Below are 26,605 nucleotides of genomic sequence, written 5' to 3'. Positions count from 1 at the left end.
CTATGTAAGAGAGAGAAGAAATTCCCAGAGGATCAAAAAAGGGAGAGTGCATCGCAAAGGCTTCTCCAGTGCCAGAGCTTCTGGAGCTCCAGATCTCAGCATGACTGGTGACTTGAGGGTCACAGTCACATGATGTCATGCTCAGAGTGGTGTTGCTTTCAAGCCTTTATCCCCTTTCAGAAAACAAAATCAGCCAGGCTCTACCAGCCCTTCTGCGGAGGTTGGCAGAGCCAGCAGTACAATCGGTTCTAATAGAACTTGTTTTGAAGCAGCTTATGGAATTGCAGTTACTCTCCCTTAATGGTCAGTTTTACTGCATACTGATGGAGAATGTGATTATAGGGTGGACATGTTTCACAGAAAACACCTTTCTCTCTCTCCTACTTTTGTTCTCACTTGCAGCCAATTGTAAATAGAGTCTGAAACACAGAAAATTAGTTGAGCTATATTAGTAAGTGGGATGCCTTTCTTCAATTTTGCATACTGAGTTTATTTTTAGGGTATATATGGTATAGATGCCCCCCTTAGTCCCCATTTCTAGCAGCTCTACACAGAATCACACATTTTAATAAGCTTAGGGCACAGGTGTTGCAGGAAAAAAAATAATGATGTTTGCCATTCATCTTTCAAATTAAATAATGTGTTTTTAAATAGTAACTTTTTTCATAATACATTATGGGAACAACATTTATCTGTCACATTTTAAAAGATGTATTTGTAATAAATGTAAATTACTTTTAGAAAATCAGTAATTAGGCTCATCAAAAAATAAACAATCTGCCACAAAAAAGATAATCTTTAGCATAGTTAAGTATAATAACTGTTATTTGAATAAGTTAACAAATTAGGGTAGATTGCTTCTGTAATTCATTTCCTATAGCACGAGTTTAGGTGACGGCATTAAGCTTCTGGAGTGGGGGGTGGAGGTGGCATTAGGCATCTCATACTTGGGTGAAATATGACTCTCACATTTGAAAGCTCAAATTTTCTTTAAACTTGATTGAGAAAGCATATTCATCACTGGGGCTTAGAAATGGGAAATAACAGAATCTTTGTGTCACTTTTAGAGACATATCATCATCTTGGAATTATCGATCAATAGCTGTCTTATTAAATATGAAGAGTGGAATGACTTTCTTAAAAAATTTGATGGAAATCAGCCTGTCACCTTCAGGCAAAATTCAAAAATTCTGTTTTTATGAAAACGCCATTAACTTGTCATGTATTCTCTCTGCATTTGCTTTCTGAGCCTGTTCTCAGTCTGTATGTGGATAAATAAGAGCCTCTTCTTTAACACCAACTTTCCCCTCCTGTTTGAATCCTTAGACATGGCCGTGATTAGGAGTTGTGACAGCACAGTCTTCCACTGGGGAAGCAAATGTGACGATAGTTACATTAGACAGAAGCATAAAAGGAAGGGCCAAATCAGGAGATGCGGCCTTTAGCCTAATCATTGTTCATCTGCAGGCACTGAAGAGAACGGACAGCTCTCTGTGCAGGAAACTGAAGTGGAGAGCATTGTTACTATGCATGCATTTTGATCATGGAGTATAATTGCGATTTGGATAACCTTTTTATTCTCCCTCAATGGAAGAATTTGAGGCCTTAAATTGTTCAACTACTTCCTCAAATTTTGTATTCTTGCCAGAATGATGTAATAAAGATAATGTCACTAAGAATGTCAATTTTCCCCGTTTTTTTTTTCTTTTGCTTCACAGTTACTTTCATTGTTGAGAGCATTTCTTCTACCTAAATGTCTTATTCAGATAACTGTCTGCCGTAACTGGTCATTCTGACTAGCCTTTTCTCCTACCATGGTTTTGCTGACCTGAACTCAATATTTTAAATACATATACGGCATGAGGACTATACGTACCTTTCAGTGAGATGATTTTCATGCTTGGGGAGGGGGTACATTCTACCTATGCATATTTCTATGTCGTTCTTCATGAAGGTTTAGAAGATTTTCTTCACAGGTTAAAGTTTTGGGGCTGGGATGCAATGCGGCCTTGTCTGTTGGTTGATTTGCCTTCAAGGAGAGATCTTGAACTTTAGATTTGGCCAAAGCAGCATTATGTTCTTCTGGCATTCCAGATTCACCTGGTTTTCCGGAACTTTCCTTTTCACTGTCAAGCTTTGAAAGAGTAAACTCTAAGTTGTCTGCACAGCCATTGGAAGTTTGGGGCAAACCATTCACTTCCTTTCCAACCTCAGCTCTTTCCTGAGAGGAAGGACTTGAAAGAGCCACTGTATCTGCATCATCAGCTGAAAGAGAACTATCACTGAACTCAGAAGAACATGCTGTTGCTTGTAGTGGCATTGCAGCTTCGCTGGGAACTGCAGATTCATTTGGAGGAGCACTAGAGAAACAAGGCTCCTCTCCATCAGAGTCACCCTCAACACAGGCCTCAAAAAAGCATTCAATATCTTCCTTGTCATCTAAGCCTGAGTCAGTGGTGTCTAGCGGCAATGGAGTGCTGCTTTTCTCTTCTATGTAATTGGTGACCTCCCCACAATCACTGTCATGAGATGAGAGAGATAAGTACGAATAAAAGTCCCCTTTTCTCAGCTGGATGGGCCGGTGAGAATGCTCCAACACTTTCTCCTTGATTTGAGTTAATGAAGTAGGAGCAGCCACCTCGTTTTCAGGTTGAGATTTACTTTTTAGGGCTGTCGAAGCCATGTCAATGATTTCCTTAACAAAGTTGTGTACTGAACAATCTTCGGCATCTTTTTGATGGAAAACATCTGGCTCACAGTTGCAACAGGAAATGTGGCTGATAGAAGCATTTTCCTCTGTTCCGTTTTGTTCAAGTGCTAGGCAACAACCAGCAGATTTTCCAGCCATACTCGGTGCATCATCAGATGATTTCAGCGCATCAGAGTCTTGTCTGTTGTTAAACCTGGTTTCTAAAGCCAGTTCTGAGAAAGACTTCTCAGTGGGAGTAGAGGCAGTGCTTTGATTTTCAAAATGGTGGTGATTTGGACATTTCTTTGGAAGATGTCTAACATCTTGGGAAACAAATTCCTTGCCAGCAGTATTTGAATCATCTAAACTATCCATAAGTGCTTTACACTTACAATGCTCACTCTCTGAAATCTCTTTCCCATTTGAACCAAGATTTTCTGATACCTTTGAAGTCCCATTCGGTTTGCCCTTTTGCCTTTCTGGAATACCTTCAATATTGCCATTCTCCATGTCAGCCACATATGGATCTTTATTAACTTTGAAAATAGTTTTCTTATTTTCACCCTTTGTCCCTAACTCATGGGTATGAGATGAATTCTTACCATTTCCATTATTTTCAGAGACACGTTTTACAGAGCCATTTAGAAGGGTCTCAATATTCAGAGTATCAGAGGGATTGGTCATCTCACTGCTACTTACATCTTTACTGCCCTTCATCTCACCACTGACATTGCACCTTTTCTTATCTCTTGTCAAAGACAATTTTGGCCTAATCCAGGTCTGTAATTCATTCTTTATGTAGTCTAGCCCTGACATCAAGTTGCAGTCTTCATAAATTTCATCATCTGTTGCAATACTGGAGTCGTCATCCTCATCTTTGATGCACAGCTCTTCTTCAGTCAAGGTAAGGGTAGAGCTGGAGAGCAGGTCGCTGTCATCTTCATCATCAGTGCAAGCAGAGGTGCAAGAGACATTAACAATCATGCTGACATTGACATCGCTTTCATCAGCCACTGAACGAGTCAGACGCTTCCTGAACGATGCATTCGATTCCGGGATCTTGTTCTTGTGTAACACAATATCCTCTGAGCAAAGAGAGAGCTCGTCACTGCTGCTAAGTTCTGTTAGAGATGCCGCTGAGTCTTCATTGATAGAAGATGCTATGTCCAATGACATCTGGCCAGTAAAAGACATCTTTTGGGAACTGCTTTGAAGAGTGATATCAGAAACACTTCGCTTTATCTTTTGCTCTGAGGGGCTCTGGATATTCTCCAAACGATTCAGGAGATCTAATGTTCTTTTACTTAGTTCGCCAACTGAGCCACTGCTCACGCTTATATCCCCAGAGCTGTGACAGCTAAAAAGATCTTCATTGCTTTTATAGGAAGTCAACCAACTTTCTAAAGAAGTGCTTCGCTGGAGGCTGTCACTGCCATTTTTTAAGATGCCCAATCCAAATAAATCACCCCCTGGAGAAAGGGACTCAATAGATGAACTATGAGCTAAAAGGGAGAGCTGTTTGGCATTCTGCATGCCAGTGAATGTCTTTTCTATATTGCCACTTTTATATGAAATGCGATCCATTTCATGAGATGCACTTGCCAAAATCCTTTCATGGGGAGGTACATCTGGTTGTAACTCTGTAGTCTGATGTTTAGATTTGCATGATTTTTTATCAAAATAAAAACCACGAAGCAGGGGATCCTCCACATGTACTTTTTCGCTTTGTGACTGTTTCATTATCATTGGTAATTTGAGTTTTGAGCCTTGGAGGTATGAGTAATCATAAAATGTAAACACATCATGTTTTCCTTGTAATTCTTCTCCCAAACAATCAGGGGTATGTTTGGTAATACTGTTTAAATCTCCAACTTTTCCATTTACACAACCCACTGGTGAAATGGACGACTGAGAGCTATTTGGAAGCTTAATGCTTTCCCCCTCATCTTTAAATTTTTGCTTTAACACGTTAACTGCATCTCCCATTTGTGGGTCCAGATGTTCAGTTTCAAGGTTACTTGGGGACCCATCCACTGCATTGAGCAAGCACATTTCAGAGTTGGTAGTGGTTTCTGTGTCTCCTTCACTGACAATTCCACTCTCACTGCCTGAATTCTGGCTCATGTCTCCTCCATGACATGCGCAGGGCTTTACCAAATTGGAACCACCTAGAAGATCTGGCAAAGATTTGGTAGATGAAAATGAAGAGTCTTTACTGAGACTCTTAGTTAAAACATTAGGCTGTGTCATGCCAGTGACCTTTGGATTGTTTTTCAGAAATGGCATGTGGTTGTCCTCATAGAGTTCAACATTGTGGAGGCTGTACACCTGGTAAATGTGTGGACTAGAGGGGGCAGTAATATTTGAGGCATACTGAGATCCCCCATGGTTATCAGCCTCCTCGTCGTAACCAGGGTCCTCATTACTTGTCTCTCCAAGCTTCAAGGAAGGGATAACAGGTTGGAGTTCTTGATCAAGGTCATTTGATTCCTCATTCAAACTAATTAACTTGTTACTTATGTCCATTTCATCCCATTCCAGGGCATCCTCACTCATCCCATTTAGGTCCATCAAGCCAGGATCAATCACATTCAAAGTCTCCTGTGTGAGAGAAAGAAAAAGAAAAGGAGAAGAATTAGGGAACACAAGCATGAAAATTTTATCCATTGAAAATCTCTCAGAAGACTCAGGAAAGAAAACTGCCCCAAGCATGGACTTGAAAGACAGCCTAATTATCAACTCTATTCCTCTCTGAAATAACACCCAGAAATTACTGAAAGAGGCTTTTCTATCAATAGTAATTTGTTACTGAAGGCAATAACATAGACGAAAATGTAAGATTATTATTGTCAAATTGTAATTTATGGAATTAGCCATTTCCTATTGATTCATCTACATTTTGAATCTTGGATAGAGTGAAAACTATCAGGTGAATGAAGGTAAAAATAGTACAGCCTATGACATCTCCTAAGGTACATTCACACTGATACTATTTTAGTTCTGGAGTCCATAGTAGAATACTATCTGCAGCCACACATGGCAAACTCCTTCTTGCCTCTATTCCTGGGTTCTCCATTTTAAGCAGCTTTTGCCTGGGGACTTAAAATAGAGTTGTAGCCACCATGTAGAGCACTTCATGGGCCAGAGGCACATGACTGTGTACCCCCCCTTCCTCTGTGTTCCTATTCAGGGATCTGTCTTTTCAGACTGTGGCCCTGCTCCCAATCAGACATAAGACTAGCAACACTTGACTGTTCTCCTTACCTGTATCTTCCTAGACCCTGAATGCTCCAGGGCAATTTCTTAGTCAAAGTTCTCTCAGCCCCTTTCTTTTCCAGTCTCTATCTGTGACAGAGACTTCACTTTGGTCCTTGTTAACTTGGCTCACTACTGTTAGTCCTTCCCCCATTTCTTATAGACAGGAACCTCTCACTCCAGCCCACACCAGCCCCAGAATAATTATTTGAAGACTTTCCTGACCACCCCAGGATGAAGGAGCCCAGATTCCCTTATGCTGCTCTCTGCCTGCCCACTTGGGACCCTTGATGTTTCCTTGGGCTTCTTGGCTCTGCCTCTGTTTAGATAGAGCTTGACATATTTTGGGACACAGTAGCTGGCTAGGCTCCTGGACTCTGTTCAAATTCCTTCACTGTCCTTACTTGCTCTCCAGCTGTCTGAATTCATGCTAGAGCCAAGAAAGATTTCATATATATATATATATATATATATATCTAGTGCAGAACTTGATGGGCTCACCTACAGACAGAAACACAAACAGAACTTCTAAGTTCAGCTTATGCTTACGCAGGGTAGCCAAGCAGATGAGTATGGCACTAGAACTTGCAGACTGGTTGAAGGGCTGACTTTGCTGCTTACCATATGCATGACCTTGGGCAAGTTGCTTAATAACCTTTCTGAGCAACAGTCTCATTGCCTGTAAAATGGGGATAGCACTGTCAATTTTTCAAGATCATTCTGAGTATTAAATAAGCTAGTGCTTGCCAAGTGCTGAGAAGGCAGGCAGTATTAGGTGGCCATATATATATATATATATGTATTTCTTTTTTTGACACAGTCTTGCTCTGTCACTCAGGCTGGAGTGCAGTAGTGTAATCACAGCTCACTGCAGTCTCAACCTCCCAGGCTCAAACAATCCTTCCACCTTAGCCTCCCAAGTATCTGGGACTACAGGTGCGTGCCACCGTACCTGGCTAATTTTTATTTTTTGTAGAGACAGGGTGTCACTATGTTGCCCAGGCTGGTCTTGAACTCCTGGATTCAAGTGATCCTCCCACTTTGGCCTCCCAAAGTGCTGGGATTACAGGTGTGAACCACCACATCCAGCCAGTAGCTATAATTCTTAATACATGCAGAATCGCTCTAGTGTGGTCTTGAGTCAATTCATAAAGGGTTTCCTCTGCCTGCTTCATTCTCTTCTTCACATCATACCTTCCAATTTGCTATTAAAACCACAAGGGATTCACGACTTGGCAGAAAGACAGAGGTATCACACAGCATAACAGGCTAGCATATTTGTATTAATGTCAGAATTATTTTAACTGTCTGGTTGAAAAACAGCCCATGATGCTTTTATTCCTCAGTAGTGGGGAAAAAGCTTCACCTGCAGCATGTTAGCAAAACTTTCCTAAGAAGCCCTCAATCCTTCCTGAAACTAATAGTTAAAGGGTACCACACAAACACATTAAGTATAAAATACCCATTAGCACTTTATTATACTGGGTATGTAAGAGATTATCTGTATAGCCTACTTAAGTTTAAGAGTCCAGTTGCAAGCTAAACATTAATTAAGGGAAATTTTTAAGTTTTCTAAGAGAAATCTTTCCCACTGCCCATGTTACAGCAGTTAATCTAGTACCCAGCAATCATCACAGTGGCTTAGGTATGGAGTACATTCACTGTGATGAATTTTTATTAGAATTTCTGTTTATTCTTTGCTTGCTGATAAAGGAAGTACTAATGACCAGTTAGTACGGCTAACGAATGTTAAAATCTTCAGCTGTAGGAACAATCAATCAGTCTAATCAAATAGTATATTAATTTCAAATACTATCTTGGCTGACACTGTACTCTGAGAGTGCTAATAAATAATCGAATTAGTCTTTCAAAGGAGCTCTTTTTGTAACTCTCTGGTTGACTTTAACATTTAGCAGCACAGATTTTCCACAAGGATCCCAAACCTAGGGGCTCACATGGAGAAGCGGGAATTGTGCCATCTAGATGGGCTGGGAGCTAAGCCCAAGTGGCGCCTGCAACTCAGACTCATCTTCCATGACACAGTCGTTTTCTGACCAAATGCTGCCTTTACGGCTTTACAAATTCAACCCTAAGAAACTGTAAAATTTATAGCAGCACCTAAAGGAAAAAATTCCTTTGCTCAATAAAATATAGTTGGCCCTCTATATCCATGGGTTCCAAATTCATGAATTCAACCAACTGCAGATCAAATATATTTGTAAAAAAAAAATTTCACGGTTACAAAAAAAAAAAAAACAAATTTTCCCTGTGTCAAGTGATGTGTAGGCATTGTATGAACTACTGTAACTAATCTAGAGATGATTTAAAGTAAAGAGAGAGGATGACTGTAGGTTATATGCAAATAATAAACCATTTTATATCAGAGACTTGGGCATCTGAGGATTTTGGTATCTGTGTGTGTGTGGTGGGGAAGGAACACTGACAAACAGCTGTAGTCGGAATGGAAAATTTCCATAGGAAAAGATTAAACTTTTGGATGTAATATTGTTCTTTTATTAACTCTCTGCTCTTATAAACCTCTTATATTTATTGTGATTTCTGAAAATTTCTTGTATGGCAATTCCAGGAAATATCTGACAGGATTCATTAGAAAATCATTCACTTCAGACTTTAAATTTTTTCATATTAAAGAAGTGCTACTCACTCTGCCCTCGCTCACTCCCTTCCTGTTGTGGATTAAATTCTGTCAATATTTTCAATAAAATCTCCATTTCCTCAGGATTTAACTTCAACCATAAAATATACCCCTGGGGCAAGAAAGTGGGAAAAGTTTCCAAGAAAGACGTTAGAGTATTTATATAACTAAAAAAGTTCTCTTTGGGAAAAAAAAGATTTGCATATACAAAGATGTAACTGATGGGAAAATTATTTGGTTGAATGCTCTCTTTGATGATAGCCCAACATAACCAATAATGCTCAAGCTAATCAAACGTTTGTTTTTGTTGTTGTTGTTTTCCCAGAGGAACTATTTGGTACTTTTTTTAAAAGGCACAATGTTCCTGTCTTTGATATAGTGATAAATCTAAATGAATTTAGACAAAATCTAAGAGTATTTGAATGAGACCAAATGGATAGGGAGTAATAAATGAGATTCCAAAAGACAGCCTGCAATTCCAGAAATAATTCTGAATTAATTCATGCAAGGGTCTTCTATTCATAGACTTGCTGCATGGGTACAGAATTTTGGCCCAAACCAAGGCATTATATAAATAATTACACACACACACACACACACACACACACACACACACACACACACACAGCTATACAGATCTGCTCAAGAAACAAATGGAATTAAATAATGCTAGTTTATTTTATTATTTTTACACTTGGAAGCATTTTATTTATATTAGCACAACATATACAGAGAAAGCAATAAAAGTGGCGGAGAAATGATTATGATGATGACAAAAAAAGAAGAACCAAGATTCCAGCTGTGGCAGGTAATACACATCTCAATTAATACCCTCTGCATGTGTATGGCTTTAATTGAGTTAGGTCTCCCATGATTGCATTTCCAGGATTTTCTTACAATTTTAGCTTAAATGGTGGGTGTGTATAAGAGATGAGAAATACTTTATTAGCTAAAGAGTAAAGATAAAGGAACTCGACAGTCTACAAAACAATAACCTAATAGAGAACTGATGTAGCTGCCTCTAGATACCTTTAATTTCCTTTCAAAAATTGCATCTTTTGAAAGATTTTTTTCTAAAAAATCTCAAAAAGACTAGGATGAACTGAATGTTACAGTCAAACTTCTGGTACTCAGAATGTGCAGAACCTTTAAGAAGGTTTTGTAATATGTGCTCCCCCTGTTTATTCTAGATCCAGGAGTTTATTGAGCAGTACCACATGCAAAAACCAGGCAGGAGAGATTTATCTGGAGAAAAGTAGAACACAACAATAACATATAAATAAATAAAAGTGACAAAAACATAAGCAGCAATAACTGTAATTGAATAAAGGTGTACATATTTACCCCAGGGTGAAAAGCAGAACACACAGGTTTGAGGGGGTAATGGAGAGGTGGGAGAAAATAACATATACCTCAGTATAGATGAATCAATTTAAACTAGGGGAAATGCCAACATTCTATACTCTGCTTTTCTTGGCACCCTGTAACCCTGAACCTAAACCAAAGTGTCTGAGCATTAGTTACATAATTATTTTCCTAAATTAGACTTAGGTAGAAATTTTATAAAAACAAAAACAAAAGCAGGACAGGTACAGTGGCTCGTGCTTGTAATTCCAGCACTTTGAGAGGCTGAGGCAGGAGGATCGCTTGAGCCCAGGAGTTTGAGACCAGCCTGGGAAACATAGTGAGACACTGTCTCAATGTAAAAATTTTTTAACATTAGCCAGGCATGGTGGCATGTGCCTGTTGTCCTAGCTACTCTGGAGGCTGAGGTGGAAGGATTGCTTGAGGCCACGAGTTCAACACTGCAGTGAGCCATGATCATGCCACTGCACACCAGCTTGACAATACAGCAATACCCTGTCTCTAAACAAACAAACAAACCATATAAGAGCAATGACAAACAGCTGCTTCCATCTCTGAAAATGGAAAGATAACTTTTAAGAGAACTCTGAGTTTGTAGTACTCTGCCTCTTATAGCAGAGAATGGATTCAGAGTCAGCAAGAAAAAATACAGAATAAAATAGAAATTAGGATAAAAAGAATAATGTTCAATGTTTATCAGCCATTTTGCAACTGGAGGAGGTACTCATACAGGTTTGGGTTTGAATCCTGGAGCAGCTCTCCCATATGTTAGCTGTGTGATCCTGGACAAGTTATTTAACTTCTATATGCCTCAGTTCCATCATTTGTTTATCTTGGGACAATTACAGTACATTGTATCTGCCTTATAGACTGTTGGGAGCTTTAAATTACTAAAATGTATGTAAAGTCCTAGGGGAGAGCCCAGTACACAGTAGGGGTGGAATGACTGGCAGCCATCAGCATATATATTCCCTCTGGTGAAGTGAGGAGACGATAGTATGGCTGAATCCTAAATAACCGTAACAGTGTTTAAAACTGGAGGTTGGTTGACTAATCTCTTTGGTACGACCAAAGAGTCAAAGAAAGAAACATTGATTAGGCCCCTTACTCACCTCTACTGCACTGTAAATGAGGTGACACATTTGTCTTTTCATATCCTAGCTGGACTTATCCCACAAAGATAACCAAATGAGAAAAGACACTTGCCCAGTCCTCAGCAAGGCCCATAGCTCAAGAACTTTCTATTTCCTGAAAATAACCTTTTTTTAAAAAAGGCAAGTCCATTGTCTAAAATTCTATCACAACTGACACATTAGAGCAATCAAATCCTGCTCACTATCTATCAGATTGACAATAATGTTAAAGTAACTTGTCTCAGTTCAGAAAACGCTTTGAAAGTCTATCTCACACTAATGATCAAAAACTGTTCTAGTGAATGCTCTTTTTCAATAACAAAGCTGATCAGAAACTCAAAACAGACAAGTAAAATCCAAAGTCATCTCACAAATCTCACTAAAATCAGTACTGACACGGACACATTTCCTAGTCTTGACTACACAGATAATTCTGAAATAGTTGAAAATGAAAAATCCATTAGATGTTGTTTTAAAGTAAGTTTTATAACAGTAAAAATTGCCTTTGTTCTCAAAAGGGATCAGGGACAAAAGGGAGTCCAGTAATGGGAAGCAGGGGTTTTCTTCCCATAAATAAACTTCATGAGGACAGGGACTCTGACTGTCCTGTCTCCACTAGAGCCCCAGTACTTAAAATAGTGCCTGGCATGAAGCAGGTTCTTAAAAAATGATTGCTGATTGCCCAAGCATGGTGGCACATGCCTGTAGTCCCAGCTACTCGTAAGGCTGAGGCAGGAGGACTGCTTGAGCCCAGGAGTTCAAGGCTGTAGTGAGCTATGATTGTACCACTGCATTCCAGCCTGGATGACACAGTGAGACCCTGTCCCCAAAAAATAAAAAAGAAAGAAAGGAAAAATTTACTGAGTGATCTGAAGGAAAAAAGTAAAAAGACTTGCCTGTTGTCTCAAGAACTGTTGAAGGGATCTGGAGAAAGGTTCTGAGGGTAAACTGTGCTGTGGCAAAATCACCTGGAAAATCCCTGACTTTCAACTGGTGCAAACTCTCAGTTGTAAAAGCTAATAGCCTCAAAAACATGTTTCATGAAAGAAGCCAGACATAATAAAGTCATATATTGTATGATTCCATTTATATAAAGTATCCAGAATAGGTAAATCTGCAGAGATGAATGAGACTGGTACTTTCCAGGGCCTGCGGGCAGGGAGGAAGGAATGGGATGCAACTGCTTTACAGGCTTGGGGTTTCCTTTTGGAGTGATGATAATGTTTGGAAGAAGTGGTGGTTGCACAACATGGTGAATGCCACAGAACTGCTCACTTTAAAATGATTTTAAAACTACTAAATGCCACAGAACTGCTCACTTTAAAGTGATTAACTTGATGTGAATTAAGGGAAAGCCACTGAATAAACGAAGAGAAAATCATCTGTAACCTTAGAGAGGGCAGGTGCTAGAGGCCAGTGCATGAGGAAACAAGTACAGGATGTGCTAGAAGGTAGCCTGAAAAAGTCCAGCTTCTCTGGGAAAATTTGAGTTGAAATTAGGAGTGTGGCCCTGTCAGGTACTGTTCAACACCTTGTTTGTCCCAGCACCAGTCTTGGAAGGAGAACACAAGTGGAGAAACCACAGAGGTCATAGAACGTACAGGAAACTCTTCAATTGTTCTAATACCTCTACCCTCAAAGCACAGTAGCCCATCTCAACTCTACATAACAACCGCCCCCTGCAAAAAAAAAAAAAAAAAAAATCCTATCACTTTTGAATTTGATTTTGTGCATGAGAATAAGTTGCAAAGACCTTGAATGTTCAATAAACAGGATGATTGTGAAGTTGTAGGAAGGAATTCCGAGAAGAAAGAGCAATACAAAAAAATATAAGGATTTCTTTTCTTCCCTTTCTTACTGTAACTTCAGTTTCACTGGAGGGGCTGCCCACATAAGTGCTATTTTGATTAAGAAGCTGTGGTATAATAGGAAATATATTTGGTCTTTGTCCCAGTTCTCTGGCACAGAGCCCCTAAAGCCCTCGGAATTTCCTAAGTGATAGAATACCTTTTGTTATTCATAATGGCCCCTTTTGATCACAACAGAGTTTATGCTAATGAGAAAATTTAGGGCAGGGTCCTGAGATAGCCTCAGGTTGGGGGTGGTCATCAGAAAGACCAAGTGATTAGAGGGCTGGAACTTTCAGCTCCACCTAAGGATCTCTGGGAAAGGGGTTGGGGGGTAGGGCTAGAGATGAAAACTGTAACTACTCTTGAACAAAGAGATTTGATGAACTTCTAGGTTGCAGAACACCTGGAGATGCTAGGTGGGTAAGGTACCTGGAGAAATGTGGAAGCTTTGCCCACCCCCTTACCCTGTGCATTTCTTTTACGTCTGGTTTTTCGTGAGTTGTATCTTTAAATAAACTGGTAAATGTAAGTAAAGTGTTTCCTTGAGCTCTTCTAGCAATTCTAGCAAGTTATGGCTAGAATAACCTAAGGAAGGGTTGTGGGAATTTACAGCCCGTGGGTCAGAAGGATGGGAAATTGTGTGATTGGCATCTGAAGTGAAGGCAGTCTTGTGGGACTGAGCCCTTTCACGTATGGGATCTGATGCTAACTCCAGGTAGACAGTGTCAAAGTTGGATTAAATAGTAGAACACCCAGCTCATGTCTAGAGAGCAGATAGTGGCTTGGTGTAAAAAAACCTCACACATTTGCTGTCTGAGTGTGTGTAGAGAAACTTTTAAGTGTGTGTAGAGAAACTTTTTATAGAGAAGCAATATATTTGTGCCAATAAATCAAAGAATTAGATACTGTCATAATTTCTAAAGAATTCTCAGGTGCAATAACCTCAGTGTTGATAGTATTATAGGTAGGTGGCAACAGATGAATCCCTTGCGTCAGGCTATGTTTTTCTTAAACAAGTTAATTCTTGTGCAAATCATTATTCATAGTTGTTAAGCATCTACTGTAGAAAAAAGTTACTTTCCCACCTAACTCTGAATGTTTCACTAGAAGTAACTTGAAAAATAATCTACTTTTCACTGGCAAATAAATTATCTTGACTGTTGCTTTACATGTCAACACACTGAAATTTTTATTACACTGAGAAGAGCCTGAATAGGAGAACTGGTTTATTTTTTGTTTCTCAGTCACTATATTTGGTGTTTCCCTGGAATTTCCCCCCAGAGTTTCAAGAAAGTACCTAAATGTAGGACTGTTTAAAATGAATTTTTTAAAAATTTAGGAAGAGTTTTTCAATTAAAAGAATTTCTCTTTCTTACCTCTTTAGTATTACATAGAACTGAAACAAATAAAAGAAAGTTCAAGAGAAAAATAACATCAATGAAGTTGTAAAAATCCCAACTGCAATGAAATGGTGGCATTTTCTTCATTCTACCACATGGTAAATCTGTTTGAATGACAATGACAGAACCACTTGCAAAGTTGCATACATTCTTTTCTCCCAATGATAATATCTGCCCCATTTTTTTTCCTGACATTGCTCAGGGATTGACATAACATGTGAGTTTTATACCCCTGGATGTAATTTTTGCCTCACCTTTGCCTGAGGGAAAAGTATACCCTTCTCCCTCCTTTATGAAAATGATCTTACGTTAATAAAAACTTACATTTTTTAAAACCTACAATGCATATTGGTAGAAAAGAGAAGGTGAATAGTCATGTAAACAAGTGAAGTTTTCTAACATACAAATTTTCCTGTGAGATAGACGTAAGGTCCCAACTTGCAAACTCAGTTTCAAGAACACAAGATTCTTGGCATGATCCCGAGGTAGTCGAAGGTACAAGGAGAGCTTTGCCAACATGTGGGTTTACCTGAAAAGCCTTATATCAGATAATAGAGTTCACTCACGTTTAGGAACTGTGCCCTTTACAGTTCTGATATAAGGCTTCTCAAGTAAAAAAGCAACTGTCCACTCTCCAGACATGAGCTGGGTGTCTTACTATTTAATCCAACGTTGACACTATCTATCTGGAGTTAGTATCAGATCCCATACGTGAGAGGGCTCAGTCCCACAAGACTGCCTTCACTTCAGATGCCAATCACGCAAGTCCCCATCCTTCTGACCCATAGTTACAGTTGTAACCTAACCATGGGAACATATTTTATTTATTGAGAGCCTCTTGTGTCTTCATTCTCAATGAGGACACATGGGGAGCCAACATTATATCATTACTGTTCTTGTTTGCTCCTCTCAAATAAATAGAATATGATTTTTGTTGTTTTTTAATAATGAGACTATGATTACAAGTCATTCAGAGAAAAAAAATAAAATGTTGGTCAGTTTGAATTAGCAAATTAAGAATGACCAAAAATGGCACACATTATCTTAGTCTGTTTTTCATCTTTTTTTTTTTTTTTTTTTTTTTTTCCTGAGACGGAGTCTCGCTCTGTCACCCAGGCTGGAGTGCAGTGGCGCAATCTCGGCTCACTGCAAGCTGCGCCTCCCGGGTTCATGCCATTCTCCTGCCTCAGCCTCCCCAGTGGCTGGGACAACAGGCGCCCACCACCACGCCCGGCTAATTTTTTGTATTTTTAGTAGAGACGGGGTTTCTCCGTGTTAGCCAGGATGGTCTCGATCTCCTGACCTCGTGATCCGCCCACCTCAGCCTCCCAAAGTGCTGGGATTACAGGCGTGAGCCACCGCACCCAGCCAATCTCTTTTTCATCTTAACTAAGCCGGTCAAGGAAACTTGTCTTGCTTTCCTCATGCTTATCATTTGATTGGCCCAGGGTTTAAGCTAATTAATAGGTGGGTCAGCTATGAGTCATTTTCTTAAGATGGTCTAATCCTTGTTCTACATCTGATTTTATTTCATTTAACGTATCTGTGCTTTAATAGCCTCTCATAAAGATAACTGCTTTTAGATTTAGAGGAGATTAAAAAGTCTCAGAATTGCCAGAACACCTCTGTTGAGTCCCCTCCATAAAAATGGCCGGGAAGTTCACAAGTTACACTGATGCTAGAAAGGTTGCTTGAAATTTTAGGATGAATTTTCCTAGAAGGCAATACACATTTTTGAAGTAAGTTTCCAAGAGATTTTATACTCTGATTCCTATGCTAGAGTCCCTAGACACGTTAAAAAACATAGACTCCCCTGGGAGGGTTTCTTTTTGCGACCTCAAGGGAAACACACTTAGGATCCTGAGATCCAATTAAATTTAAGAACTAAATCTTGACTGGAATAGAAGTTCTTGTCCTGGGCTATTACACAGGCTCTTGAGAGTTTTAAATGTCAGGACCTTAATTCAAACTGTAACCCAAATCAAAGATTCCCAAATCAAAGAAATGTACATTTCAATATAGAGAAAAAGGGTTTCAAAATGTGAATTCATTTTGTAAATTAAAAAAAAAAAACGAGCATTAGGGGGTTGGGGTCATTTTAAGCTCCTAAAATTCTTTGCAAAAAATAATCAAAATAACTACAAGTCCCAAACTCTAAGATATGGGGCCTTGAGCTAGCAACTAAAAGACTATGACTGAGTTGATCGCACAGAGATGTAAGACACTGACCTGCTAGTGGAGATGATTACCTGGGCCATGCCTGCTGAATTTATTTCTCCAGGCACTGGACAATGGTAGCATTTGTGAATATCTCTGCTTTGCTTGCATCCAGCGCAGAGTGTAGGATACTTTGCACTACATAAAGCCTGGTTGCTTTTTTCTCTTAATAAATAGCGAGCAATCAGGGAAATAAAATACCAGGTGACCTCCACCTTTTACCAAATCAACAATATTTCTCAAAGGCCTATTCTCCAAGACATTATCCTGGCAAATGTCATGGCTGCGATTACTGAGCACAAGGAACACTTGGATAAACGGAGATCCCTTATGTTTACCTGCAGATAGTTTCCATCCTAAGCTGACAAAGGCTTTATTTTTTTCTCTCTAAAATGGAAGCCCCCTGCTCCCAACTCCACCAAATTAATCATTTTCCTTCGTTATTCAGTAAAGCCACTAGATGAGCTGTGTGTGACTCCATAAACTTTAGGAACTCATTTATTATGTTGCCTGATCAGACCTTGCATTTATTTACACAGTGTACCCATAAAACCCAGCTTTCATTAGTGCTGGGGAGGAACAGTCCTGCTCCCTTTGCTGGGGAAGGTGAAGCTGGAGAAGATAATTAACCATGAAACAATAAGGAGGCTTGCTGGGTAAGCAGTAGTGTGAAAACAGTTACTCCTCACAAAAGAGGGGAAATTAGCTTGCTGGATAAAAAAGGAAGTGTCAGATTGAAGACTGAAAGGCCTGCCAACAGAAGTAGATAGCTCTATGCATCATTAATGAAATTTTTTAACACTTAAACGCCACAGCTGTCCACATTTAAATGCATGTAAATGCCATGTGTTTCCAGAGATTAATACGCATGTTAAAATATTTCTTTCCCCTTAAACTTCTAGCTGTTGTCTCTGTCTGTTTTATTTCACCTACTTTCTTTCTAAGAATAAAAATGCGCCAGCTTTCTCAGCTTTATGTCCTCATTTCCAAAGCCCACGTACACTGAGCATCTTAGAGATGGGCAGCATGCTCATTATATTTTAACAAACACATTATTTTACATTCATAATACTGATATTTAAGTAAACAAAAAGTTTGTTTTGATTTTGCTGCTTCACAGAGTGAAGACTTATGATGCGCGTTTCCTTTCAAAACTTCCTCCTAGAGCATTAGTGCTCCCTGAAGCAGCCCCATTTTGGCAGAAATTCAGTTCTGTGCAGTGCCAAAAGAAATAGAATAAACAAACACTGCTCCACGCAGCTGGCGAGATAATTTACATATTACTGCACACCAAACATGAAGACCTGAATATGGATTAGAGCTACGGTGATGACACAAATGTCATATAGATAAAGAGAAACAAAATTCAACACATCGTTGTTTATTTTACCACTGCTACTGTATGAGTGCTGCTCAGAAAGAAAAAAAAAGGAAGAATTGCTTTTTGAAAATTGGACTCCCTTCCCGATTTGAAGTGGGTTCTTTCGGACCGTAAAACAAGAAAAGAAAGGAGCAAAAAGCATGGATTATTTCGGATCTCTTAATATTCTCTACTTTTGCTTTGTGAGTTAAAACAATTTTAATGTGCATCAATTTAGACGAGGTGAGTTAGTAATCTTACAGGAATGACCTTTAAAATACAAAAACACCTGAATTTTTACCCAGCCCTTTCTCCACCCTTGATAATTTCAGCTGAACACTGAGATTTTTAACTCAGAATGAGGTCCTTGGTTAGGAGGTGGAGTAGGCAATACGGGCCCATAAAAGTTCCATCAGGAAATAGCATCTCATGGACAGGAGTTGTCTTAGAGTGCTCAGCTAATGTGTCTCCTCTCTTCATCCCTGCATGTGCAGATTTATGCAAATCAATTGACCCTTTCTGACCTCAGCTAGACGTATAGGTGTTCTAGGAAAGAAGGGACAGCTCTCTGGATAATTATTGCTGTTAACTCCTTTTCTAATTATTGGGGATGACAAGATTTAAGAAAGTAACACAAATAATAATGATGGTGATAGGGTGAGGAATAAAGAGAATGTGAGATGTTTTAGTCCACACCAAATTAAAAATTCTTTAACCTGCATTGGACAAAGTTGACTTTTCTATATATGCAAAACTGCTCTTGAAATGCGGTTATTTTGGGAGCTTCTAGTCCTTTAATCTTTACAGGTACAGTGTTATTATGACCACTCTTTCTCAAGTGTAAAAACAAAGGGACAAGTCAGGCCCACATAGGTGAATCTAGTTATGTATCACTAAAGTTTAATAGGTAAGGAATGATCTTTAAAATTTAGGAAACAAACAATGTGAGAAGGTTCAAGGGAGTTGGTGATATTTCACCAGGTGAGTGAAAGTCTACTTCTTTTCTATAGTATTTGAAAAGTTATTGGACAGGAAAAGTTCTTTATTTCCACAACTCTAAAACTCGAGAAATGGAATGATACTGCCACAAGAAAAAATAGGTGAGATACACAAGAAGAAACCATTATTAAAAAGGCAATTTAATATTATCACAGAGTCTCATGAAAATTGGTGAAAAACTCGTCACTAGACTTTTTTCAGAACAGAAGAGACAACCATGTATTTAGGATAATCACATGAACCACTTTCAAACCAAGCTTCCTAAAACAAATCCTTTGGTTTTCTTCCCTCACTAGAGAACAAAAACAGAACCTAAACCCAGAACTTTCAGTGGATATTTTCTCCTGTAAATTACCCTGACTTTAAGGCATTCCATAATTTTGTCACATAAAATGAGTGAAATTTAAATCTTTTTTTTTTTTTTTGAGACATGGTCTTGCTCTGTCATCCAGGATGGAGTGCAGTGGTGCAGTCATAGTTTACTACAGCCTTGAGCTCCTGCACTCAAGCAATCTTCTCCCATCAGCCTCTTGTGCCACCATGCCTGGCTAATTTTTTAAGTTTGTATGTAGAGGTGGGGTCTCACTACGTTGCCCAGGTTGGTCTGGAACTCCTAGCCTCAAGCGATCCTCCTGCCTTGGCCTTCCAAAGATGTGGGATTTTATATATATATATTCCCCCCCTTTCTTTGAGATGGAGTCTTGCTCTGTCACCCAGGCTGGAGTGCAGTGGGGCCATCATGGCTCACGGCAACCTCTGCCTCCTAGGTTCAAACGAGTCTCCCACCTCAGCCTCCCAAGTAGCTGGGACTACAAGTGTGAGCCACCATGCCCAGCCAACAAATATTTTTTGAATAATGAATGAATATATAAATGTGGTTTATACTACCCTTACCCCAATCTCTCAAAATTCAATCTTAAACTCCTTTAAAGATTTCTCTGGTAACCCAGATCTCAGTGATTTCCAGCTTATTTGATTCTTGCATTAGAGATAGAATCACATAATTTAGCACTTGCATTCATTTATGCATTCAACAAATGTTCACTGAGTTTTTTTGTGTGTGTAGGGGGACAGGGTTTTGCTCTGCTGCCCGGGCTGGAGTGTAGTGGTGCAATCGTGGCTCACTGCAACCTCTGCCTCCCGGACTCAAGCAATCCTCCCACCTCAGCCTTCTGAGTAGCTGGGACCACAGACACACACCAGCGCCCCTGGTTAATTTTTGTATTTTTAGTAGAGAAGGGGTTTTGCCATGTTGCTCAGGCTGGTCTCTAATTCCTGGCCTCAAGCAATCCACCTGCCTCAGTCTCCCAAAGTGTTGGAATTAGAGGGGTAAGCCACTGCCCCAGGCCTCACTGAATATTTATTACATAGTACTGCCCAAGCACTGAGCAGATAAAAAGGTGAATCAAGCAGACTCACCTATCAAGTATCTTACAGTTTTGTATTTAGTTTTGTAATTGGTGCTGTCATTTCCATCCCAGACATAGTTTGGAATAACTACTGTCTCATCTATGTCAAAATTATCTTGCAAATTCTTTGAGTGTGAAGCTCATGTCCTGTTCTATTTCTGTGTAGGCAAATCCCAGAACAATGCTGAGCATATGGCAGGTACTCAAATGGTACTTCTTGATTATCTGCCCCCAGGTTCAGTTCCTTTCAATCCATGGAAACATACAACGAACCATCCTTGCAAATAGATTAAATATTCAGAATCCAATATTTGCATAATCAGCAGTGATACATTAATAGTACTAAGGCTATAGGAAGAATAGTTAATCAGTACTAAAATAGCCTTCATACCACAGCCTCATGAGTTTGCTTGTACTATATTGCACTGCTACTCTTCTCTATGCAATAATTAGCTTTTTCAATATTGGTATTTCAATGTTAACCCCCTGGATGACTAAACATAGCATCTTTTGTTTGATATTCTGCAAACTTACCCATTTATATGTTAAAAATTCATAAACACAATTCAAGGGAAACAACAGACCTAAAATATTAGAACTAAATGAAAAAGAAAATTAGAGTAAATCTGATCTTCTATAGAGGGATAAGAAAATTATTTGACCCCAGTGGCATTTCCACTTAAATGTTTTCTCTTCAGTCAAAATTTAAATGTGACTGCTGCTTCATGATCAGGGGGTTGATACTGAGGCTTAATATCCATTATTTCTAGACCAATGCTTCTCAACCTTTCTCAAGTCATAACACACAGAAAATGTTATCATAGATTTGCACACTGGGAAGGAAGTTGCTCACTGCAGAAGGCAAATAGCCTATAGTTCTCCCAGGTCTCCCCTTCCCCACACATCTCTCCTCCTACACGCAGGATGACAATTTCAATATCTTAGTCCACATCTAAATGAATCATGGTACATGGCTGGGCAACTCTGCATAAGATAAGTATAACTAGAGGTTTCTTTGGTTGGCAAAACCATGAATATATGAGAAGATGAAGGAATAGTTTAAGTAGTTCAATGTTGCGGGAAGTCAGGGACCCTGAACAGAGGGACCAGGCAGGAGCTGTGGCAGAGGAACATAAATTGGGAAGATTTCATGGACATTCATCAGTTCCCAAATAATACTCTTATAATTTCTTACGCCTGTCTTAATCTCTTAATCCTGTTATCTTCGTAAGCTGAGGATGTACACCTCAGGACCATTGTGATAATTGTGTTAACTGTACAAATTGATTGTAAAACATGTGTTTGAAAAATATGAAATCAGTGCACCTTGAAAAAGAATAGAATAACAGCGATTTTTAGGGAACAAGGGAAGACAACCATAAGGTCTGACTGCCTGCGGGGTTGGGCAAAAAGAGCCATATTTTTCTTCTTGCAGAGAGCCTATAAACAGACGTGCAAGTAGGGAAGATATCTCTAAATTCTTTTCCTAGCAAGGAATATTAATATTAATACCCTGGGAAAGGAATGCATTCCTGGGGGGAGGTCTATAAATGGCCGCTCTGGGAGTGTCTGTCTTACACGGTTGAGATAAGGACTGAGATATGCCCTGGTCTCCTACAGTACCCTCAGGCTTATTAGGGTGGGGAAAAACTCCACCCTGGTAAATTTGTGGTCAGACCGGTTCTCTGCTCTCGAACTCTGTTTTCTGTTGTTTAAGATGTTTATCAAGACAATATGTGCACAGCTGAACATAGATCCTTATCAGTAGTTCTGTTTTGCCTTTTGTCCTGTTCCCTCAGAAGCATGTGATCTTTGTTCTGCTTTTTGCCCTTTGAAGCATGTGATCTTTGTACCTACTCCCTGTTTTACACACTCTCCCCTTTTGAAACCCTTAATAAAAACTTGCTGGTCTGAGACTCAGGCAGGCATCATGGTCCTACCAATATGTGATGTCACCCCTAGCAGCCCAGCTGTAAAATTCCTCCCTTTGGAGGGTCTGGCCTGCAATGAGAAAGGTTATGTGCCTGGAGAAGCAAGTAGGATGGGATAATCAGATTGTGTTTTTGAAAGATTACATAGGCTTCAGTGTAGAGAACAGCTGGAAGTGGGTAAAAGTTGATGTGAGGAAGGCAATATTACAGGCTATAGGTAAGTGGCACAGATAAGTGGTACTGATAAGAATAGGAAGAATAACAACTAACATTTATTGGATACTTTCTTTGTGCCAAGCAATATCCTAAGCACTTTATAGATATTAACTCATTTATGAGAGATTCTGGTAGGTTGGGCTAAGGTGGTGATACTGCAGTTATAGAAAAGTAGATGGATTTACGAGCTCTTTAGAAAGTAAAACCAATCAGACCCGTTAATGGACTAGATGGACTGATAATGAGTGAGGTGCCAAGGATGACCCATGATCTTGGGAAAGATTGAAGAGATTGTGCTATCTCTCCTTGAGAGCCGGAATAATGGAGAAGAATCAGTTTGTCAAGGAAGATCAGCAGTTTTGTTTTCGACAAACTGAGTTTGAAATGCCTTTAGGAAACCTCAGTAGAGCTGTGGAGCTGTATGTATGTGTTTAGAGCTCAGATGAGTAGTTCTTGAAGTTATGGGCATGAGTGAGATTGCCTAGAGAGAAAGAAGAGAATGAAAAGAGCATCTAGACTCAAAAGCTGGGTAGAGAAAGATAAACAGAGAAAATGGAAAGATCAATGTAAACAAAAGTAATCAGACTTCTAAGAAGTATCTCCGAAAAAAAATAAGAGTAGTCAGAAAGAAATTTGGGAAGAGGAGGTATTTGAGCTCGACTCTGGGAGTTAAGTAGGATTTTTAGAAGAACTTTTCTTCTATAAAACGATGCATTTTACAATTCTGTAGGAATTTTTTTAGCGCAGCAAAATATAAAGAAGAAAATAAAAATTATTCTTAATAACCCAGAGATAACAACTGTAAATATTTGATGGCTTGTTATGTATACACGACATGATCAGCATTATATGCATATCTGCTTTTCATTCTTTGTGCATCAAAAATATTTGTTTTTTTTTTTGTTTTTTTTTTTTTTTAGAGACGGGGTTTCCCCATGTTGGCCAGGCTGGTCTTGAACTCCTGACCTCAGGTGATATGCTTGCCTTGGCCTCCCAAAGTGCTGGGATTACAGGCATGAGCCACCGTGCCTGGCCACAAATATTTCTTAATTCATAAAATATTTCCTTTTAAAAAATCTTTTAAGACAGATCTAAAAAATCTTTTTTAAGACAGAGACTCACTCTGTTGCTCAGGCTGGAGTGCAATCTTGGCTCACTGCAGCCTCTGCCTCCCGAGTTCAAGCAATTCACCTGCCTCAGTCTCCTGAGTAGCTAGGATTACAGGCATACACAACCACACCTGGCTAATTTTTATATTTTTAGTAGAAATGGGGTTTCACCATATTGGCCAGGCTGGTCTTGAACTACTGACCTCAACTGATCTGCCCATCTTGGCGTCCCAAAGTGCTGGAATTACAGGTGTGAGCCACTGTGCCCAGCCTTCATAAAATATTTTTAAGAAACGTGATTTTTAAGGATGTTAAATACTCTTAAAGGCTTACTTAAAACCCATATTGTTAGAAATTCATATTTCCAATTTTTTTTGGTTTTGTAAATAAAGCATGATGAATATCTTTATATACATAGCTCAGGTTATTTTCTGAGGGTAAATTTGATAAAGATAAATACTAGGCCAAAGGGTGTGAACACTTTTCAGGATATTGATAAATAGCTAAAGATTATGTGAATTTGCAACCGATTGCTACCTCTCTAACACTGAAATTTGTCTTTAATTTTCCCTCTTTTTGATGAGTAAACAAATAGCAAATGACAAACTGCCACTTTGCATTTCTTTCACTACTATTTGGATTGGATATTTATTTATAGGTTTAGTAACCTTTTGTATTTATTACTTTATGAATCACTTGGTCATATCTTCTGCCCATTTCTGGGATACTTAGAACCAACTGGATAGGTAGGCTATTCTTGGGGCAAAATATTTATATAGTCACAGTGGTACCAGACTATGGAGGCTTGGAAGATTATGAACTTTGATTTACAAGCAAAATGAAGCCAAAACATATCCTTGCTGAATGGGATAACATAATTACAATAAATAAAAAATTCCCAAACTGAAATGCAGAGAAAAAAGTAAAAAGAATAAAATATTCCAAGAACTGTGGGAAAATTTCTAATGGTATAACATACATATAATTGGGATACCAGAAAGCAAAGAAAGGATGGAGTAGAATATTTGAAGTGAAATGGTTGAGAGTATTTCAAAACTAATGACAGACAAATCTCAGAGCCAGGAAGCAGGATAAATACCAAAAAATCTATGCTTAGGCAAATCATACACAAATTGTAGAAAATGAAAGACAAAGAGAAAATCTTAAAAGATGCCAGAGGATAAAAAACTGTATCCATAGAGGAATAAGGATAAGAACTACAGTGGACTTCTCATTAGAAATCATTCAAGCAAGAAGAGAGTGAAGTGAAATATTTAAAGTGTTATAAGAAAAAAACCACCAACCTATAATTCCAAATCCACAAATTCTCCTTCAAAAGTGAGGGATAAATAAAAACTTTCTCAGACAAACAAAACCTGGGTGGTTTCATTGCCAACAGAACTGCCCTACAAAAAATATTAAAAATAGTTATTTAGGGAGAAGGAAATAACATAGGTAAGAAACCTGGATTGACATAAAGAAAGAATCCTCAGAGAAGAAATAAATAAGGTAAAATCAAATCTTTCAGTTCTCTTATTTTTAATTGATCTAAAAGAAAACTGTTTAAATTAACAGTAGTAACAATGTACTGGGTGATTAGGCCATATATATGAATAAAGTGATGACAGCAATGTTGTAAGAAATGGGAGGGAGGAATTGAGTATACTCTGTTATAAGTTAACCGCACTATACATGCGAAGCAGTATAGTATTGTTTGAAGGTAAACTCGGATTTCTTTAAAATGTTTATGACAAGCTCTAGGATAACCTCTAAATTTTTTAAAAAGAAACATAATTGATACATTAAAAGAGGAAACAAAATGAAATGAAATAAAATGTTCATTTAAAATAAAAAAAGCAGAAAAAGAAGGAAAAAAGAAAGAACAAATGCAATGAATAAACATAGTTACTAATGTGATAGATATTAATCCAACTATATTAATAATCACTTTAAATATGAAGGGTCTAAATAATGCAATTAAAATATAGAGATTGCCAGAATAGACAAAAGAACAAGACCCAACTATATGCTGTCTATACAAACTCACTTTTTATTTATTTATTTCTTTTTGAGACAGAGTGTCACTCTGTTGCCCAGGCTGGCATGTAGTGGTACAATCATGGCTCACTGCAGCCTGGACCTCCTGGGCTCAAGTGATCCTCTCACCTCTGCCTCTTGAGTAGCTGAGACCACAGGTATGCACCACTATGCCCAGCTAATTTTTTTGTATTTTTTTTGCATAGATGGGTTTTTGCTATGTTGCCCAGGTTGGTCTCGAATTTCTGAGCTCAAGCAATCTGGACACTTTGGCCTCCCAAAATGCTGGGATTACAGGCATGAGCCACAGCACCTGGCCCACAAACCCACTTTAAATACAAAGACTCTGCTATGTTAAAAGTAAGGAGATGAAGAAAAAGATAGCATGCTAACACTAATCAAAAGGAAGCTAGAGTGTTTATATTAATTTCAGAAAAAGCAGATTCAAAACAAGGAAAATTATCAGGGATAATGAAGGGTATTACACAATAATATATGAGTCAATTCTCTAAGAAAACATACAATTCTAAACATGTATGCACAAAACAATGGAACATATTAAAATATGTGAAGCAAAAATTGAAAGAACTGCAAGGAGAAACAGAACACCCATTATTATTGCTCAATATTTCTTTTTTCTTTTTCTTTTTGAGACAAGGTCTCACTCTGCTGACCAGGCTGGACTGCAATGGTGGGATCTCAGCTCACTGCAACCTCTGCCTCCTAGGCTTGAGCAATCCTCCCACCTCAGCCTTCTGAGTAGCTGGGACTACAGGTGTGTACCACCATGCCTGGCTAATTTTTGTATATATATATTTTTGTATATGTATATATATATGTGTATATATATGTATATATATGTGTATATATGTATATATATGTGTATATATATGTATATATATGTGTATATATATGTATATATGTGTATATATGTATATATATGTGTATATATGTATATATATATGTGTGTATATATATG

At 38.6% G+C, this 26,605-nt stretch overlaps 1 protein-coding gene across 8 annotated transcripts in view; it reads right to left on the bottom strand.

Annotated features, from left to right (window-relative positions):
- The window catches only part of AKAP6 (A-kinase anchoring protein 6), a 622,676-nt gene that overhangs the window by 6,323 nt on the left and 589,748 nt on the right, over positions 1 to 26,605 (bottom strand). For all 8 annotated transcript variants that reach the window (XM_509893.8, XM_016925975.4, XM_054666458.2 and 5 more), the window contains one exon: positions 1,877 to 5,290. In XM_509893.8, the coding sequence (XP_509893.4) occupies positions 1,919 to 5,290 (3,372 nt within the window). In that variant the 3' untranslated portion in view covers positions 1,877 to 1,918. The remainder of the gene's footprint in view (positions 1 to 1,876; positions 5,291 to 26,605) is intronic.

This window comes from Pan troglodytes, chromosome 15 (genome assembly GCF_028858775.2).
Source record: "Pan troglodytes isolate AG18354 chromosome 15, NHGRI_mPanTro3-v2.0_pri, whole genome shotgun sequence".
In the NCBI taxonomy this organism is placed as follows: domain Eukaryota; kingdom Metazoa; phylum Chordata; class Mammalia; order Primates; family Hominidae; genus Pan; species Pan troglodytes.
This window is presented reverse-complemented; position numbering and strand designations above follow the sequence as displayed.